Genomic DNA, 21,594 nt, shown 5'->3' with positions numbered 1-21,594 from the left:
CTCAATCAGTACCCCGTTCCTGCCTTCTCCCCATACCCCCTCACTCCGCTATCCTTAAGAGCTCTATCCAGCTCTCTCTTGAAAACATCCAACGAACTGGCCTCCACTGCCTTCTGAGGCAGAAAATTCCACACCTTCACCACTCTCTGACTGAAAAAGTTCTTCCTCATCTCCGTTCTAAATGGCCTACCCCTTATTCTTAAACTGTGGCCCCTTGTTCTGGACTCCCCCAACATTGGGAACATGGTTCCTGCCTCTAATGTGTCCAATCCCCTAATTATCTTATGTTTCTATAAGATCCCCCCTCATCCTTCTAAATTCCAGTGTATACAAGCCTAATTGCTCCAGCCTTTCAACATACGACAGTCCCGCCATTCCGGGAATTAACCTAGTGACTGCGAGCTCCTGATGTTAAAGTCCGCAGGCTGCATTGGAGGGATCGCAGGCTCAGATGATAAGTCCACGCCCCCGCGGGGACTCAAGGTCAGTCCCAGGCAAGACCTCCAGCTCCGTGACGTTAGGCCGCAGAGCGACCAGACATACCATCCGGAAAACAATCGCATCTCCGGCAAGGTAAGAGATTGAAAAAAAGTTTCCCCCGACCCCCTCTCCCACCCCCCACATAAAACAAACCAGAGAACATTTACACAGACTTTTAGAACTTACCAAAAATAACAAAAAGAGTTTGAAAAGGACAGACTGTAGGCGAGGCAGCCATCGTACGGCGCCCCCTGGTGGACCAGCATCACTTGACCTCACCAAACCGAAGATACGTTGCCCATGTCCTTCGAGATCAACAATACATGGCTCCCAGGTCAACGATATTCTCCATGGAATGGATGGGTGCTCCCAGCTAATGGGGCAAAACCAGGGCTGCAGATGCTGGTTTACAGAACAAATACCCACTATGCTGGAGTAACAGCGGGTCAGGCAGCATCCCTGGAGAACACGGATAGGGGACGTTTCGGGTCAAGACCCTTCCACGGACTGAAGCAGAATTGCTGATAGTTCACCAGTCTCACCTGCGATGATGTTTTCAGAGACGGCCATAACATAGGAGGGTTGGCTAAATGTTGGAGAATTGTCATTTTCATCCTAAGAAAGAGCAGAGTTAGGAATATATTAGTTCATAAGGTCACAAGTGATAGGAGCAGAATTAGGCCATTCGGCCCATCAAGTCTACTCCTCCATTTAATCATGGCTAATCTATCTCTCCCTCCTAACCCCATTTTCCTGCCATCTCCCCACAACCCTTGACACCCGTACTAATCAAGAAATTATCTATCTCTGCCTTAAAAATATCCATTGACTTGGCCTTCACTGCCTTCTGTGGCAACGAATTCCAAAGATTCATCACCCTCTGACTAAAGAAATCCCTGCTCATCTCCTTCCTTAAGGAATGTCCTTCCATTCTGAGGCTATGATGTCTGGCCCTAGACTCTCCCACTAGTGGAACCATCCTCTCCACATCCAAGCTATCCCGGCCTGAAGTCTGAAGAAGGGTCTCGACCCGAAAGATTACCCATTCCTTCTCTCCAGAGATGCTGCCTGACCCGCTGAGTTCCTCTAGCATTTTGTGTCCACCGGCCTTTCAACTATTTGATAAGTTCCAATGTGGTCCAGCTTTCAGTAACAGCTTTCACCTTCACCTGAAGTTGGTTCTGCAGAGTTGTCAGACACAACATGGGGCAGAGACAACCAAAGAAAATAACTGCAGATGCTGGTACAAATCGAAGGTATTTATTCACAAAATGCTGGAGTAACTCAGCAGGTCAGGCAGCATCTCAGGAGAGAAGGAATGGGTGACGTTTCGGGTCGAGACCCTTCTTCAGACTGATGTCAGGGGGGCGGGACAAAGGAAGGATATAGGTGGAGACAGGAAGATAGAGGGAGATCTGGGAAGGAGGAGGGGAAGAGAGGGACAGAGGAACTATCTAATGTTGGAGAAGTCGATGTTCATACCACTGGGCTGCAAGCTGCCCAGGCGAAATATGAGGTGCTGTTCCTCCAATTTCCGGTGGGCCTCACTATGGCACTGGAGGAGGCCCATGACAGAAAGGTCAGACTGGGAATGGGAGGGGGAGTTGAAGTGCTCGGCCACCGGGAGGTCAGGTTGGTCAATGCGGACCGAGCGCAGGTGTTGAGCGAAGTGATCGCCGAGGATGCGCTTGGTTTCGCCGATGTAAATAAGTTGACATCCATGATTGATCCTTCCACAAACTTAGACACAGATTTCAGGCGGTGCTACAAACAGGGTAATGCTTTGAGGGTTAACCAGCACCAATCACCTAACAAGGCTTCTGGAAGCTGTCTATAAATTTGTTTAAAAGGTTGGGGTGTCGAAAATTACGGGGACAAGCAGCCGAGAGACAAACACCTCAGCAGTAAATCTCACATTATTTAGCGGCTGATTGGGTTTGTTAACTAGCTTACTTGATGTGAACAGATGAATTAATTTATTTCCCTGACATACACAATTCAGTCACAACTTGGTGGCACAGTAGTGCAGCTGTTGCCTCGAAGCACGAGCGAGCTGGGTTCAATCCTGACCTCGGGTGGTGTCTGCATGGAGTTTGCACGTTCTCCCAGTGGAGGTGTGAATTTCCTCCAGGTGCTCTGGTTTCCTCCAACACCCCAAAGACGTGCAGGTTGTAGATTAATTGGCCTCTGCAAATTGCCCTTAGTGTCGGGTGTGGAATGGGAAAGAGGGATAACAGAGATCTAGTGTGAAAGGGTGATCGATGGTCAGCACGGACTCAGTGGGCTGAAGGGCCTGTTTTCGTGCTGTATCTCCAAACTGAACTAAACTCCTGGATCTCCAGTTCCCTCCCACACTCTAAAGACATACAGGCTTGTAGGTTAATTGGCTCGGTATAATTGTAAATTGTCCCTAGTGTGTGTAGGATAGTGTTAGTGTGTGGGGATCGCTGGTCGGCACGGATTCAGTGGGCTGAAGGGCCTGTTTTATCACGCTGTATCTCTAAACTAAACTAAATCAAAGAATTTTCCTCTTTTTAGATCATGGATGGAACATTTGGATTCTTAAAGCAAACAACAAGAAACATAAATGATGAGAAAAATTATCAAGTGGGTCACACCTATCACTAATTCATAGATAGACACAAGATGCTGGAGTAACTCAGCTGGACAGGCAGCATCCCTGGAGAAAAGGAATGGGTGACGCTTCGGGTCGAGACCCTTCTTCAGACTGAAGGGTCTCGACCCAAAACAACACCCATTCCTTCTGGTAGTATAAGAAGATAACTGCAGATGCTGGTACAAATCGAAGGTATTTATTCACAAAATGCTGGAGTAACTCAGCGGGTCAGGCAGCATCTCGGGAGAGAAGGAATGGGTGACGTTTCGGGTCGAGACCCTTCTTCAGACTCTCCAGAGATGCTGCCTGTCCCCCTGAGTTACTCCAGCATATTGTGTCTATCCTCAATTTAAACCGGCATCTGCAGTTCCGTCCTATCACTAATTCATGTTAGTTTTTCCCAAGGCTTTGCTTCTCACTGTTGAACTCACTCCAAGTCTCGTTCACCTCTCATCCCAAAGCTCATTAACACTGGCTCCCAGTTCTGATGACATCTTGAATTCAAACATTATCATCCTTACCTTCAGGTTGTGCAAGATCCAGGGGCATGTTTGCACACAACAGTCTGTGCCACTTTATATCATTAGTCCTTTCATCTTTTGCAAAATGTCGCATTTGGCATTTATTTCACTTGCTGCATTTTCTCACTTCCAATAAACTTTGACAGGAGTGCTCTGAGATGGTGTTATCCCATCCATCTATACCCAGGGGGCAGGTACATCAGGAGAGCTAAAGCTATTTACACACTTTCTCGGCCGACAAGATTTTGATCACTTGGTCTGAAAGCTGCTAACAATCACAGCAAGGCATCCCCATCACAATCTGCTATTTCGCCAGCTGCTGTAGGTTGGGAGTGGTGGCTCCAGAATTCATCAGTGCCAAATAACGGAGCATTAAACTTGTAAAGGCTGTATTTGTAAGATACCATGCAGAGGATGAAAGGTGCCCACAGTGGAAGATTTTGTAATAAATAGGTAGTCCTTTTCTCATAACCAAGTTTATTACTTTGTTAAACATAACCGGAGAGGAAATTCTTTCCAGTTCTCTCTAACGCCATAAATAATACACTATTTAAAATCTTACATATGTGTTTAATTTCAGTAGGGCTAATACCTGCGGCCATAATTAGAATGGGACAAGCATTAAGTTCCAATTTTCTGAATCCAAGGACCCAAACAGTCTTTCCAGGTGAGGCAGAGGTTCACCTGCACCTCCTCCAACCTCATCTATTGTATCCGCTGTTCTAGATGTCAACTTCTCTACATCGGCGAGACCAAACGCAGGCTCGGCGACCGTTTCGCTCAACACCTTCGCTCAGTCCGCCTTAGCCAACCTGATCTCCCAGTGGCTCAGCACTTCAACTCCCCCTCCCACTCCCAGTCTGACCTTTCTGTCAAGGGCCTCCTCCATTGTCATAGTGAGGCCCACCGCAAATTGGAGGAACAGCACCTCATATTTCGCTTGGGCAGCTTACACCCCAGCGGTATGAACATTGACTTCTCTAACTTTAGATAACTCCTCAATCCCTCTTTCCCCTCCCTCATCCCAGTTCTCCCACTGTCTGCCTGTCTCGAACTACATCCTTTCTTTGTCCAGCCCCCTCCCCTGACATCAGTCTGAAGATGGGTCTCGACCGGAAATGTCACCTATTCCTTCTCTCCTGAGATGTTACCTGACCCGCTGAGTTACTGCAGCTTTTTGTGATACCTTCGATTTGTACCAGCATCTGCAGTTATTTTCCTACACAAGTTCCAATTTTAATGTCGGGTTATCATCATCATCATCATCATCATATATATACAGCCGGAAACAGGCCTTTTCGGCCCTCCAAGTCCGTGCCGCCCAGCGATCCCCGTACATTAACACTATCCTATACCCACTAGGGACAATTTTTACATTTACCCAGCCAATTAACCTACATACCTGTACGTCTTTGGAGTGTGGGAGGAAACCGAAGATCTCGGAGAAAACCCACGCAGGTCACGGGGAGGACGTACAAACTCCTTACAGTGCAGCACCCGTAGTCAGGATCGAACCTGAGTCTCCGGCGCTGCATTCGCTGTAAAGCAGCAACTCTACCGCTGCGCTACCGTGCCGCCCTGCACATAAATTTATAGCTGCATATAAATGAAGATAATACTCCAAGTGCATCCTAGCCAAGAATTCCTCAAGCTACAATATGAGTACTCTATTTCACTACCCTATTTACCTGTATCCCACTCTCAGGGAGCTATGGACTTCGACCCCTCTGGGCATCGTTCTCTCCACACACAAAACAAGGAGACAACTCCAGAAATCGAGGAGTTATAAAATTACAACAAACATATATAAATATTTTTCTTATACAAACATCTGCATCTCTCTATTACCCGGGTCACGAGTCAAATTAATCATCCATACTTTTCTATTTTTTAAATGCAATTGTATTTCCAGTACAGTGGTTTTGCTTTCAGTCTATGTATTATATTTTCAACAACATTTGGTAAATTTTATTTAAAACTTGTGGCAGTCAATTCCATTTAATGTAAATATATTTAAAAAGGTGAAACAAAAGTCAGTACAGGGCTGCTTCTCTCTGAAACAGATCACTGGGACTATTAGTCTCTCGTGCGATTCCACACAGTCTGCCCACTGTGACAGCCTTGTCAAGACTTGTTGAAATGCAAAGGCAGGTAAAGCAACAATAACATAGGATGAGCATTTGACAACACTGGGCTTCTGCTCGCTGGAGTTTAGAAGGATGAGGGGGGGAGACCTCATTGAAACTCACCGAATAGTGAAAGGCCTGGACAGAGTGGATAAGGAGAGGATGTTTCCACCAGTGGGAGAGTCAAGGATCAGAGGCCACAGCCTCAGAATTAAAGGACGTTCCTTTGGGAAGGAGATGAGGAGGAATTTCATTAGTCAGAGGGTGGTGAACCTGTGGAATTCTTTGCCGCAGAAGGCTGAGGAGGCCGAGTCAATAGATATTTATAAGGCAGAGAGAGATAGTTTCTTGATTAGTACAGGTGTCAGGGGTTATGGGGAGAAGGCAGGTGAATGGGGCTAGGAGGGAGAGATAGATCAGCCATGAATGAATGGTGGAGTAGACTTGAAGGGCCGAATGGCCTAATTTTGCTCCTATCACTTATGACCTTATGACTTATGAATCCCGTGCTCATTTTGGACGTGGGCTATCATTTGGTTCAGCTTAGTACATCTGGGAGGGTGGCCATATGAAAAATGTGAGTAATCCTGACGCCAGCTAAACTAGTTGGTTCAGCAACAAAAGCTTCTCACTGTACCTCACTCAGTACACGTAACATTAAACTCAAACTCAGTGTGGTGTCTTGCAGTATCATGTATCAAATCCTTGACGTCTGCCAGGGATAAGTCTTATCATTGATTGGCACTGAGCGCGAGACTTCCAGGAAGTGTGAAGCTTAACTTTGAAATGTCGGGAGGAACTGCAGATGCTGGTTTATACCAAAGATAGAGACAAAATGCTGGAGTAACTCAGCGGGTCAAGCAGCATCTCTGGAGAAAAGAACAGGTGACATTTCAGGTCAGAACCTTTCCTTTAGTTTAGTTTGGAGATACAAGGCAGAAACAGACCCCTTGGTCCACCAAGTCTGCACCAACCAGCAATCCTGATACAATAGCGCTATCCTACACACGAGGGACAATTTGCAATCTTTATCGAAACCAACTAACTGACAAACCAGCTTTTTGTGTTTATCTTTGAATTCTATTTGCCTCTATGCAGTAAGACAAACGCTGGATTGCTACCTTTACGACAGTCAAGGCTGTAGAAGCTGAGCCTATATTGGGCCTTGGATACAAACTGATTCAGCAATAAAGATCCAGGAACACCAACACAAACACAGATTTCCAAAGTCGCTTGATAGACACAATAAACTGGAGGCCACTCCACTCACTAACATACTCTTCCCTCTCCCTCCAATACTAGTGCATGTCTTCACCTACACCACACAACAGCGCAGTTGCTACCTCACTGCTGCAGTGACATGGGTTCAATCCTAACACTGTGTGACGTCTGGCAACACTTTGCATAATCTCCCTGTGGGTATTGTCTCGGTGCTTGAGTTTCGTCCCACATCCCAAAAATGTACCAGTAGGATAACTGCCCACTGCAAATTGCCTGAGTGTGGGTGGGTGCAAGGAGAATTGGTGCAGTGACAGGGTCACACAGCACCTATAACAGGCTCTTGGCGCTGACTTGTCCATGTTGACCAAGATGCTTTTTCTAAGCTAGTCCCATTTGTCTACACATGGCCCATATCCCGTTAAACCTCGGGCACAAGAGCCAAAGGGCTTGCAAGGAAATAAGTGGTGGAAAGGGATTGATCTATGACCTGGACAGGTCAAATGGGTTTCTTCCAGGTCGTGAGAGAAATACAGAAAAAAATGTTAATCTACAAAATGCAATTACAGTTACAAATGTTACAGCTACACCAACGGCACCTCCCAGACTTGTGGGTTTCCATGAAAGAGAAGGGCAAGAAGCACGGGTGAATGTGAGTACCATTACTTATAGATCCTGACATATATAACAGAGCTTTATTTGTCGTTCGGTACCGAAGTACCGAACGAAACTACATAGCAGTCATAGAAAGAAAAAGAACACAAGACACATAGCCCCAACACAAACGTCCATCACAGTGACTCCAAACACCCCCTCACTGTGATGGAGGCAACAAAACTTCCCCTCTCTTCCCCACGCCCACGGACAGACAGCTCGTCCCCGACCGACCCGCACAGTCCCCGCACCGGGCGCTGAAACGTCTCGCGGCCGAACCGGGCGATGAAAGGCCCGCGACCAAGCCTTGCGCAGCTAAGTCCCGCAGCCGAGCCGCACCAGCGGTGAAAAGTCCCGCAGCCGAGCCGCACCGGGCGGTGTTAGGCCCCGCAGCCGAGTTGCACCGGGCGGTGTTAAGTCCCACAGCCGAGTTGCACCGGGCGGTGTTAAGTCCTGCAGCCGAGTTGCACCGGGCGGTGTTAAGTCCCGCAGCCGAGCTGCACCGGGCGGTGTTAAGCCCCGCAGCCGAGCTGCACCAGGCGGTGTTAAGTCCCGCAGCCGAGTTGCACCGGGCGGTGTTAAGCCCCGCAGCCGAGCTGCACCGGGCGGTGTTAAGCCCCGCAGCCGAGTTGCACCGGGCGGTGTTAAGCCCCGCAGCCGAGCTGCACCGGGCGATGTAAGTCCAGCGGCCAAGCCGCACCGGGATGTAAAGTCCAGCGGCCGAGCCGCACCGGGGGATGTTAGGCCCCGCAGCCGAGCCGCACCGGGGGATGTTAGGCCCCGCAGCCGAGCCGCACCCCGCTCCGTGAGGAAGAGAAAAGTTCCCCACACCCACCCACCCACACCCACCCCCCACACACCACCACCCCCTCCCACACATACACAACCAAAAAAATATATATAAAAATCATCCCAACACCGACACTCAACAAAAAAAAGACGGACAGACTGCTAGTCAGCCGCTGCCGTTAGGCGCCGCCACGTGATAACATGTATGATCCTCCACCATATAAGAAAATATAGATCAACCTAATGCATTAGCCAGAATATGAGGCTGGGACACGCTGTAGGGAGAATTCACTTTGCAAATGACGCATTAAGCCACAAAGGCTATTGAAAGAGACGTTTCAAATGAATTTGCTTCCATCCTAAGGTACAGCAGGCAGTGAAGAAAGCCAATGGAATGTTGGCCTTCATAACAAGAGGAGTTGAGTATAGGAGCAAAGAGGTCCTTCTGCAGTTGTACAGGGCCCTAGTGAGACCGCACCTGGAGTACTGTGTCTCCAAATTTGAGGAAGGATATTCTTGCTATTGAGGGCGTGCAGCGTAGGTTTACTAGGTTAATTCCCGGAATGGCGGGACTGTCATATGTTGAAAGACTGGAGCGACTAGGCTTGTATACACTGGAATTTAGAAGGATGAGAGGAGATCTTATCGAAACGTATAAGATTATTAAGGGGTTGGACACGTTAGAGGCAGGAAACATGTTCCCAATGTTGGGGGAGTCCAGAACAAGGGGCCACAGTTTAAGAATTAGGGGTAGGCCATTTAGAACTGAGATGAGGAAAAACCTTTTCAGTCAGAGAATTGTGAATCTGTGGAATTCTCTGCCTCAGAAGGCAGTGGAGGCAAATTCTCTGAATGCATTCAAGAGAGAGCTAGATAGAGCTCTTAAGGATAGCGGAGTCAGGGGGTATGGGGAGAAGGCAGGAACGGGGTACTGATTGAGAATGATCAGCCATGATCACATTGAATGGCGGTGCTGGCTCGAAGGGCCGAATGGCCTCCTCCTGCACCTATTGTCTATTGTCTACTTCCACTTGGATGACATGGTAGTTGGTAGAAAAGCTTCCTCATTCCTGGTTCAATCCTGACCTCCAGTGTTGGCAGTGTGGAGGTTGTACATTCTCCGTAACCACATGGATGCCTTTCCAACTACCAAAGGCATGCAGGTTGATAAATTAATTGGCTGTTAAACGTGCCCCCAGCATTGGTGAGTGAAAGGATGAGGGGAGCTAAGAATGATATTGGAATAACGTAGGGTTAATGGGAATGGGTGCACGATAGTTGACACATACACTTTAAACTTTTAGGCTTTAGTGTCACGGCGTGGAAACAGGCCCTTTGGCCCACCGAGTCTGTGCCGACCCCGTACACTAGAACTACACTGGGGCCAAATTACACTTTTTACAGAAGTCAATTAACCTACAAACTCTTTGGAGTGCGGGTGGAAACCAGAGCACCCGGAGAAAACTCACCCGGTGGCACATTGAACGTACAAATTCCATACATACAGCACCAGTAGTCAGGATCGAACCCGGGTCTCTGGCGCTGTAAGGCAGCAACTCTACCGCTGTGCCACCATGCTGCCCTGCCTGGCGACTATACATTTTAGAACAGAAATCTCCCCACCCATGGACTCCATGGGCCGAAGGATGTTTCCCATGCTGTGCGAATCTATGAGATAGCAGAGCCACTTAGAAAAGACGTAATTTCCCCGAATAAATGAATGTTCCAGTCACTGCACGCAGTGTCAAATGGACAGCTGACATTTCCTTTTGCCAGCTGCCAGTGCCTGGTTTAATCTCAAGCAATCATCTCACGCATATTTTCTTTTGAAAACATACTTTCAAATTAAGAACCAATAAAGCAGCAAGTTGCTGTAAACAGGTAATTATGCAAAGTCGTTATGATTACCCAGCTGTGCCATCTCACAACGAAAACCAGCTCCAGCATCCAGTGTAGTCACCAGTAAGGAGCAGGGCTTGGAGAGGGTGGATGGGGCTTGTGACAGAAGATCATCACACATTGGGGACGACAGAAGAATTGATTGAAGACGAGCCTTTGGTCTGAAATGTTAACTTTGTTTTTCTTATTTAGTATAAAATGGCACAAAATAAATACAAAAAATGTTGGAAATAGCCAGCAGATCAGAAAGGACGTGACAAGAGAAACAAGAGAAGATAATCAGCCCAGTGGTATGAACATTGACTTCTCCAACTTTAGATAGTTCCTCTGTCCCTCTCTTCCCCTCATTGACTTCTCCAACTTTAGATAGTTCCTCTGTCCCTCTCTTCCCCTCATTGACTTCTCCAACTTTAGATAGTTCCTCTGTCCCTCTCTTCCCCTCATTGACTTCTCCAACTTTAGATAGTTCCTCTGTCCCTCTCTTCCCCTCATTGACTTCTCCAACTTTAGATAGTTCCTCTGTCCCTCTCTTCCCCTCCCCAGTTCTCCCTCTACCTTCCTGTCTCCACCTATATCCTTCCTTTGTCCCGCCCCCTGACATCAGTCTGAAGAAGGGTCTCGACCCGAAAAGTCACCCATTCCTTCTCTCCTGAGATGCTGCCTGACCTGCTGAGTTACTCCAGCATTTTGTGAATAAAGAGAAGATAATCATGTAGATAAACACAAAAAGCTGGAGTAACTCAGCGGGACAGGCAGCATTTCTGGAGAAAAGGAACAGGTGACATTTCGGGTCGAGACCCTTCTTCAGACTGGATGTTTCGGGTCGCGACCCTTCTTCAGATAATCACGTATTGTCTTTTCGCACGCAACAAAAGCTTTTCACTGTACCTCGGTACACGTGACAATAAACTAAACTGTTGAAAAGGTATTCAGATCTTCATCAGAAGCCCAACTGCCTGACCTGTTGAATGTTTCCCACGGTTTTTTTTTGCTTTTGTTTCAGATTTCCAGCATCAGCAGATTATTAAAAAAAAAATCAATAATTGATAAACCAAACATAAGATTTTAAAGTTAGAATTTCGCTTTGGTGATAGGCCAAGTCGCAACAAAAGCCCATGGACTTTCTAAGTTTACGAGTCAGATCCCAGTTGCATGACTGAATGGCACCTTCAGTGCATCTTCTATGACAAGGTGAAGTCATTATGAACAATGCGACCAGGTGCTTAAATTACAAATGCCACACGCTCTATTCAAACAAGTGTGCAACATCCCCTTATTAAATGATAATTGGAAAATCTACAAAGCTTCGTTCCTGCTTTGTTTACAAACAGTTTTTTGTTCACTAGGGACAAGCCATTGCTCTGGGACATCGCTGTGTAGGAGTCGAGAAGGCAGATCTCCTCAGGAATAAATGAGCTCATTCCTGACTTGCCCGAGGCTGTTAACCACTGTGATCTGTGAATGAGGCTCTCTTCACAGTCCGGGGAGATTTAAACTTGCCTCAGAGCCAGAGGTTTGGGAGTTCAAGACCACTGGCAGGTGTTTGGACTTAGTCGAACATTCCCCAAACTGTCAGACTTGTCAAGTTCTGACAACTAAGTATTTGCTCTAGTTTTTATTATAAAGCTGATCCTCCAACATCACAGCCAACTAGAACCAGAGCTCCAGGAGAATGCTGGGAATTTCACATATCACAAGGTGAGCAGGGTGAATGCCTCCATCTTCACGCCAACTCCCCATCCTCAACCAACAGTTCTTTGAATAAAAACCCATTCAACTTGCACTCTATGATGTGAACTTGCTGTTTGTTGAGCGGGGCCCCAACAACATGAGGGGGCAGCGCAGCGGTAGAGTTGCTGCCTTACAGCGCCATAGACTGGGGTTCAATCCTGACCACAGGCGCTGTCTGAACGGAGTTTGTACGTTCTCCCCGTGACCTGCATGGGTTTTCTCCGGGTGCTCCGGTGTTCTCCCTCACTCCATAGATGTACTGGTTTGCAGGCTAATTGGCTCGATAAAATTGTAAATTGTCCCAAAGGAGGAGTTGGCTTAACATCGCCAGCGCGGCACGTTTCGGTGCCCGGTGCGGCTCGGCCGCGGGACGTTTCAGTGCCCGGTGCGGCTCGGCCGCGGGACGTTTCAGTGCCCGGTGCGGCTCGGCCGCGGGACGTTTCGGTGCCCGGTGCGGCTCGGCCGCGGGACGTTTCAGTGCCCGGTGCGGCTCGGCCGCGGGACGTTTCGGTGCCCGGTGCGGCTCGGCCGCTGGACTTAACATCGCCCGGTGCGGCCGCGGGACGTTTCGGTGCCCAGGGCGGCTCGGCCGCGGAGCCTTCCATCCCCTTGCGGGGGCTGTGCGTGTCGTTTGCCTCGGTAGGGGTCGAGCTGCCTGTCCGTGGGTGCGGGGGAAGAGAGGGGAAGTTTTGTTGCCTCCATCACAGTGAGGGGGTGTTTGGAGTCACTGTGATGAATGTTTGTGTTGGGGTCGGGTGTCCTGTGTTCTTTTCTTTTTTGCTGTGTTTTGTGTGACTGCTGAAATTTCGTTCGGTGTAAAAAGCCGAGTGACAATAAAGTGTTGTTATGTTATGTTATGTTATGTTATGTAGTGTGTGTAGGATTGTGTGAGTGTACAGGGATCACTGGTCGGTGCAGACTCATTTGGCTGACGGGACTGTTTCTGCACTGTATCTCGAAACTAAACTAATAAACTAACTTGTCAACCTTCACAAAGTATTAATTTGAGATACTTTAAAGGCTGCACCAGTGAGACTGTAAATGGTCACTGTGTTTCAATTGGTGATACTACGCTAATCTCAAATTTGCACTCAGTTGGTATGAAAGATCACTATTTTGAAAAAGAGCAGGCCTATGTTTTAGATTTAGATTTAGAGATACAGCGCGGAAACAGGCCCTTCGGCCCACCGAGTCCGCGCCGCCCAGCGACCCCCGCACATCAACACTATCCTACACACACTAGGGACAATTTTTACATTTGCCCAGTCAATTAACCTACATACCTGTACGTCTTTGGAGTGTGGGAGGAAACCGAAGATCTCGGAGAAAACCCACGCAGGTCACGGGGAGAACGTACAAACTCCGTACAGACGGCGCCAGTAGTCAGGATCGAACCTGAGTCTCCGGCGCTGCATTCGCTGTAAGGCAGCAACTCTACCGCTGCGCCACCGTGCCGCCCCTGTTCACTCCTCAAACCATGTTCACTCCTCAAACAACTTAGTCGGATTATCTTAATGCTTCTGGGATCTTGGGTATCCAAATGACTGCAGCCATTCTGACATTCAATACTAATTACACTTCATGTCTTTCATTAGCTAAAATTAGTTTTTAAATATTCTGAAGCACCATTTATCTTAACACCTCATTGTGTTTGTCAGTGACTGAAAAATGAAGGAGTAGAAATTCCTTTCAACTAAATGTTGGACTAATGGCTGTCAATGACAACGTCTCGCTTCTTGGCAGCCGTTGGACCAACCACCAGACCGTCAACAACCTTGAGATTGTATTCAACCCTGCAATGAGGTATTGACGACATATCCACCTCCTGTCCTGCCTCAGCTCACCTTTGACCATAGGTAGGAAAATAACTGCAGATGCTGGTTCAAATCGAAGGTAGACCTAAAATGTTGGAGTAACTCAGCGGGTCAGGCAGCATCTCAGGAGAGAAGGAATGGATGACGTTTTGGGGGGCGAGACCCTTCTTCAGACTGAACGTTTCGGGTTGACACCCTTCTTCAGTTTGAAGAAGGGTCTCGACCCAAAACGTCACACATTCCTTCTCTCCTGAGATGCTGCCTGACCCGCTGAGTTACTCCAGCATTTTGTGTCTACCTTCGCCTTTGACCATGGTATTTCAACACTCCTCATATCCTCCCTCGTTCTATTCTCCTAAACTTCAAATCATTCAAAACCCAGCTGCATGTGCTCCAAACCACACCGGGTCCTGTTCACCCATACTAGCTGACCCACTCGCATCCAATTAAGCATTACTTCAATTCTTAAAAGCATTTTTCCTTCCTTTCCTTGGTCTCAGCCCTCCTTATCTCTTGCCTCCTCCAATTCCATGACACTGTGTGCCAATACCTCTGGTCCACTGACCATCCTCAGATTGAATTGCTCCACCACCAAAAACCCCTACCTTCAGCTGCCAACATCCAAAACATCCAACGTCACCTACCCCTTATAAGATGCTCTCCGAAAAACACATCACTTTGACCACACTTTTGGACACTAGACCCAATTCTTTGACTATAGTTTTTGATTGCCAACTCTCCCGATAAGTGGTTTGGATGCTTTCCTATGTTGGTGCTTTACGACATTCTTAAAAATGCAGATTCTGGAAATCTGTAATAAAAGCAGAAAATGTTGGAAACATTCAGCAGGTCAGGCAGCATCCGAGGAAAGGGAAACTCTTCCAGGTATGAGGCCCTTTCTCAGAACTTGCAGTTGTCCCTGAACCTTGGTACATGTGACAATAATAAACCAAACCAATGCCGATGAATCATCTCAGACCTGAACTTTAAACTCCGTTAATCTTTCCACAGATGTTGCCTGAACTGTTGAATGCTCCCAGTATTTTCTGTTTATATTTTATAACACTTTACTGGATTTGTGCAACATGCTACATGAAGGGAAATCTCGTTTTCCCCATCTGATATTGGCACTAAGATCCCACGGTAGATTCGTTCATGATAGCAAGGCCAACACAGAACCCTCCCACTTCCCAGAACAAACCTGCGTTGCCACAAGTGACAGAAGCAGTAACAATGTGGACTGGTGCATACTTACAAAGACTTCGACAATCACGGGTACTGTACTATGGAGAGGTGGGTTCCCAGCATCCTTGGCCATGACAATCAGGTAGATGAACCCTCCTGGTACCTGCTCAAAGTCAATGGGCCTGGTGACGATCACAACTGGAAGACAGAAAGGCATTGGGGAAGATTATTGCTGGTCTCTACTTGAGAAAGATGATCAGGCCTGAAATCTAACACAACAGTAGATTGAGCAAAACCCAGAGTCTTGGAGGTACTCAGCAGGTCAGGCAGCGTATGTGAAGGGAATGGAGAGGTGATGTTTCAGGTCAGGACCCTTCTTCAGACAGGAGATTACAACAGTAGCGTTATTTTTTCAAGTTTTCGATTTATCCTCATCAGCTACAGATAATTTAAACTTTTTTGACTCTGTAAAAGTTAATTGTCTGCTTCACTATTAAATACATCTCCAGAGACAGAACCATTGATTTTTGAACATTTTTAATTAAAATTATAGGAGAGTACTATCATAAGGGCACATTAAGCACTTGCCCACGACAGGCACTGATAATAATTTCTTGGTTGTAATTAACAGCATCAATTCAAGAGGACAATCAAATGTCATCTGCAGCTGATCCATAAACAGAACATTCTAGACAGTCAACCGGAAGATTTCTACATGTGTAGTTTAAAGTTACAGCATGGAAACAGGCCCTTCGGCCCACCGGGTCCATGCCAACCAGCGATCCCCGCAGATTAACACCATCCTACACCCACTAGGGACAATTTTTACATTTTACCAAGCCAATTAACCTACAAACCTGTACATCTTTGGAGTTTGGGAGGAAACCGAAGATCTCGGAGAAAACCCATGCAGGTCACGGGGAGAACGTAAAAACTCTGTACAGACAGCACCCATAGTCGGGATGGAACCCGGGTCTCGGGCGCTGCATTCGCTGTAGGGCAGCAAATCTACCGCTGCGCCACCGTGACCGCCTGTTGGTAGATGCGAAACAGGAACCGTGAAAGGCTGGAAATGTGTCCCTCATATGCTGAGGGTAGATATTCCTCTCTCTGTCCCGATCTCACTAGCACTCGCTGTCAAAAGGATTAATGCAATTCCTGGGTGACTGCCAAAATTCAATCCTATGAGCCTGATGTTTGCAAATGAAGGAATTACAAGGCTTAAGACTTTCTTTAAAACAAACAGCCACCTCTGCCAAAAGCATTTACATTTGATAAGAAAACAAGGAGGAGAAGAAGGATTTGAACCTGTTCCATCGCAAGATCACAGTTGATCAACTTCACTTTCCCGTCGAATCCCCAAATCCCTTAAAGCCCTTTGTTCAAACGTCTATCAGTCTCAGCTATGAGTACACTTGAAAATTAAGTACCCACCAGCCATTGGATAAGACACTATCGAGCGCCACAGTGCTCCAATGGAAGGGATTTCTTCTCATCCAAGTCCCTAAATGTCCAACTCCTACACCCAGTACTACCTGGTTCCAGACTCGGTCTCCAGGCAGCTTCCCCATCAATCGCTCTCCAACTCTTATTGGAATCAAGATCATCTCTCAATGAGAACAGACCCAGCCAACAATTCTAGAATTCATCCAGTGTATCTCTGCTGCACTGACCCCATTGTGCATGTCCTTCTTCATGTGTGAAGAACAAATTGTACACAGATGTTGTCTCGTTTAAAGTCCGATACGATCAAGCAATATTTCTCTGGCAATGCAAAAAGGCTACGAAATCATTCACATTCCTAACTGTCTGCAGTATCAGCATAGCCCGGTGGCCGAGCACTTCAACTCCCCCTCCCATTCCCAGTCTGACCTTTCTGTCATGGGCCTCCTCCAGTGCCATAGTGAGGCCCACCAGAAATTGGAGGATCAGCACCTCATATTTCGCCTGGGCAGCTTGCAGCCCAGCAGTATGAACATCGACTTCTCCAACTTTAGATAGTTCCTCTGTCCCTCCCGTCCCCTCCTCCTTCCCAGATCTCCCTCTATCTTCCTGTCTCCATCTATATCCTTCCTTTGTCCCGCCCCCCTGACATCAGTCTGAAGAAGGGTCTCGACCCAAAACGTCACCCATTCCTTCTCTCCTGAGATGCTGCCTGACCTGCTGAGTTACTCCAGCATTTTGTGAATAAGAACTCTACTTTAGATGGTACCCAGCAGTTCTGTCACCTGAACATTCTTGGTCTTCGCTCTATCGCAAATCTTCTGTCCGTTTTCTCCTCCCACACCCATACTGTAATCCTTCCTCTCACCTTTCCTATTCTGACGGGAAGTCATTGACCTGAAAGGTTAACTCTGTTTCCCTCTCCACAGATGCTGCCTGACCTGCTGAGCCTCCCCGACATTTTCTGCTGTTACGTTTGAAAACCTTTCATTGGCATAAAAGTACCTTGCATCTTCTGAGATGACACCTGGCGCTATAATAAGGCAAATCATTCGTTGCACTGTCCTTTGTGGCCAGTTTCAGAACAGATTTGCACAGAACTGGGACCAGATCTCTTCTTGCTCACTGGTTGTATCTCGGAGATCATAGAAACATAGAAACATAAAACTCCCTCTTAAATATAGCCAATGAACTGGGCTCAACTACCTTCTGTGGCAGAGAATTCCACAGACTCACCACTCTCTGTGTGAAGAAATGTTTTCTCATCTCGGTCCTAAAAGACTTTCCCCTTATCCTTAAGCTGTGACCCCTGGTTCTGGACTCCCCCAACATCGGGAACAATCTTCCCGCATCTAGCCTCTCCAACCCCTTAAGAATTTTATATGTTTCTATAAGATCCCCCCTCAGTCTTCTAAATTCCAGCGAGTACAAGCCCAGTCTATCCAGTCTTTCCTCATATGAAAGTCCCGCCATCCCAGAGATCAATCTGGTGAACCTTCTCTGTACTCCCTCTAAGGCAAGAACGTCTTTCCTCAGGTTAGGAGACCAAAACTGCACACAATACTCCAGGTGCGGTCTCACCAAGGCCCTGTACAACTGCAGCAGAACCTCCCTGCTCCTAAACTCAAATCCTCTTGCTATGAATGCCAACATACATAGCACTTTCTTCACTGCCTGCTGCACCTGCATGCTTCTCTCCCGAGATGCTGCACGTCACCCATTCCTTCTCTCCCGAGATGCTGCCTGACCTGCATTTACTCCAGCATTTTGTGAATAAATCGATTTGTACCAGCATCTGCAGTTATTTTCTTATACTACTGGTTGCTCCACTGCGATTTCTCTTCGAGGTATGTCCACTTTGAAGAAGTTCTCCTCCTCTCTTATCCTTCCTTTGTCCCGCCCCCCTGACATCAGTCTGAAGAAGGGTCTCGACCCGAAACGTCACCCATTGCTTCTCTCCCGAGATGCTGCCTGACCTGCTGAGTTACTCCAGCATTTTGTGAATAAATGCTTGCTTTCAATGACTGGTGCACCATGACACCCAGGTCACGTTGCATCTCCCCTTCTCCCAATCGGTCACCATTCAGGTAATACTCTGCTTTCCTGTTCTTGCCGCCAAAGTGGATAACCTCACATTTATCCACATTATATTGCATCTGCCATGCATTTGCCCACTCGCCTAATCTATCCAAGTCACTCTGCAGCCTCCTAGCATCCTCCTCGTAGCTAACACTGCCACCCAGCTTCGTGTCATCCGCAAACTTAGAGATGTTGCATTCAATTCCCTCGTCCAAATCATTAATATACACTGTAAATAACTGGGGTCCCAGCACTGAGACTTGCGGTACCCCACTAGTCACTGCCTGCCATTCCGAAAAGGACCCGTTTATTCCTACTCTTTGCTTCCTGTCCGCCAACCAATTTTCTATCCACCTCAACACTGAACCCTCAATACCGTGTGCTTTAAGTTTGTACACCAATCTCCTATGTGGGACCTTGTCGAAGGCCTTCTGAAAGTCCAGATATATCACATCGACTGGTTCTCCCTTATCCACTCTACTAGTTACATACTCGAAAAATTCTATAAGATTCGTCAGACATGATTTGCCTTTGGTAAATCCATGCTGACTTTGTCCGATGATTTCACCACTTTCCAAATGTGATGCTATCACATCTTTAATAACTGACTCTAGCATTTTCCCCACTACCGATGTTAGGCTAACTGGTCTATAATTCCCCGTTTTCTCTCTCCCTCCCTTTTAAAAAGTGGGGTTACATTAGCTACCCTCCAGTCCTCAGGAACTACTCCAGAATCTAAAGAGTTTTGAAAAATTATCACTAATGCATCCACTATTTCTGAAGTAACAAAAAGCACAGTCGTTCTTCACAACAACAAAAATGACTGGAGAGAATTTTTTTGTAAGAAGCCACTTATTTCAGAGCAGAGCTGTCGTAGAGGTGAGGGATTAAATGAAATCCCATTCGTTGAGCTTCACTCAAAGTATTTTGTAGAACGGCGAGATTTTTCAACATCTCACTGCAAGTCATGCTTTTGTGATTACACTATAAGCATGCAGTTTGTGGTTTTAACAACACAACAGGGAGCTATTTTTAATCATTGCATGTAATTACATTGTGACGAAGGTGTAAGAATAATGACCCTTCTGTTTCATTGTGTTGTGTATTTATGGTAATACTTGTGAAAACCGTTCTGAGAGTTATTTCCTTTCTTTAGGCATATTATTTTTGCGTGGCAGACGCACAGCTGGAGGCAAACATCTGCCTCCTTCTGTCCCACCTGCATTCAGTGAGGGGGAAAAGAGTCCCAACCCCTTGCAAATCCAACTGAATCAGAGGCACAGATATCACAGTTCAAGGTTGGAGATGTTGTTGCAGGAAGGAACCAGATGCTGGTTTAAACCAAAGATAGACACAAAAACTCAGCGGGACAGGCAGCATCTCTGGAGATAAGGAATCGGGACAGGCAGCATCTCTGGAGATAAGGAATCGGTGACGTTTCGGGTTGAGACCCTTCTTTAGTCTGACGAAGGGTCTCGACCCGAAACGTCACCCATTCCTTCCCTACAGAGAAGCTGCCTGTCCCGCTGAGTTACACCAGCATTTTGTGTCTACCTTCGGTTTATACCAGCATCTGCAGTTCCTTCCTACACGTGTATTCCTTGCAGGCTGGTCTAGAAAAAACCCCCAAAGTGATGGAGTAACTCAGTGAGTCGGTGCTCACCGGCGCATTTCAGAATGTCCTACGCTCACTCTGAGACAACTTTGAACTTGGCAACACAGGGAAGAAGCACACACGGGGACACTGGCCTCGTACGTGTTCTGCAGGACGATGGGGACGGTTGTCATTGACATCATTCACCGTGACATACACAGTGGCCATCCCCATCCTGCCTCCAGTGGGACCATTATCCATGTGAAGATTGGTAATGGCATTGGTTTTATTATTGTCACCTGTACAACGAATAACTTTGTATGAAAAAAACTGCAGATGCTGGTCTAAATCGAAGGTAGACACAAAATGCTGGAGTAACTCAGCGGGTCAGGCGGCATCTCGGGAGAGAAGGAACAGGTGACGTTTCGGGTCTCCTGTTCCTTCTCTCCCGAGATGCTGCCTGACCCGCTGAGTTACTCCAGCATTTTGTGTCCACCATCCTGGAGTCTTGTTTGCAGCCACAGAAATGTCCATCTCTGCAGAGTAGGCTTTCACTATTGCTGGTACTGTGATTGCCCTACCCTGCCTTCCAGCAGAGCCCGACATAGTGCCAGCCACTGTGCTGTGAGACAGATGATGAACTAGGCATCCCTGTGTGGTACCTCAGCTGCACGGAGGCAGAGAGGAAATCTCTTCAGCGGGTAGTCCATAGAGCTCAGAAGACTATCGGAACACAGCTACCAGCCTTGGAGGGCATCTAAAACACATGATGCCTTAGAAAAGCCACCAGCATCCACAAAGACTCTTCACACCCCTGCAATAGTCTGTTCGAACTTCTACCATCGGGCAGACGCTACAAGGCCTTTTACGCCCGCACCTTCAGAGTCAGAAACAGCTTCATCCCCAGGGCCATAGCTGCTATGAACCGGTCCTGCTGAGCCGGATGGTCACATCGCACAGTGAACCGGCACAGATCTACTTGCACTTTATTCTGTTTTAAAACTGTTCTAATTTGTTTCATTGGGTTGTTTAAATTAATACTGATTAGCTAATTGATTTATTGCATCATATGGGAGGCGCATTCCCAATCTTGTTGTACCACTGTACAATGACAATAAAGATATATTGTATTGCATTGTATTGTATTGTAGAGCCATAATGAAAGGTGGGGCAGTTTCAAAGGGCTAACTTTTGGTTCCGTTTTCTATTTCAATGTTAAAACTATTGAAGTTTAGTCTAGAGTTACAGCGCGGAAACGGGCCCTTCAGCCCACTGAGTCCGCGCCAACCAGTGATCCCCGCACACTAACACTATCCTACACACACCAGAGACAATTTACAATTATACCAAGCCAATTAGCCAACAAACCTGCATGTCTTTGGAGTGTGGGAGGAAACTGGAGATCCCAGAGAAAATGCACGCAGGTCACGAAGAGAATGTACAA

The 21,594-nt window shown here is 47.1% G+C and overlaps 1 protein-coding gene across 1 annotated transcript in view; it reads right to left on the bottom strand.

The window, feature by feature from the left end:
- The window catches only part of cdh23 (cadherin-related 23), a 694,191-nt gene that overhangs the window by 292,641 nt on the left and 379,956 nt on the right, over positions 1–21,594 (bottom strand). The window contains exons 17-18 of the mRNA XM_078428607.1: positions 15,105–15,232; positions 1,023–1,095 (exon numbers count right to left, since the gene is read on the bottom strand). Of these exons, the coding sequence (XP_078284733.1) occupies positions 1,023–1,095; positions 15,105–15,232 (201 nt within the window). The remainder of the gene's footprint in view (positions 1–1,022; positions 1,096–15,104; positions 15,233–21,594) is intronic.

The sequence above is a fragment of the Rhinoraja longicauda genome, chromosome 35 (assembly GCF_053455715.1).
Source record: "Rhinoraja longicauda isolate Sanriku21f chromosome 35, sRhiLon1.1, whole genome shotgun sequence".
In the NCBI taxonomy this organism is placed as follows: Eukaryota; Metazoa; Chordata; class Chondrichthyes; order Rajiformes; family Arhynchobatidae; genus Rhinoraja; species Rhinoraja longicauda.
This window is presented reverse-complemented; position numbering and strand designations above follow the sequence as displayed.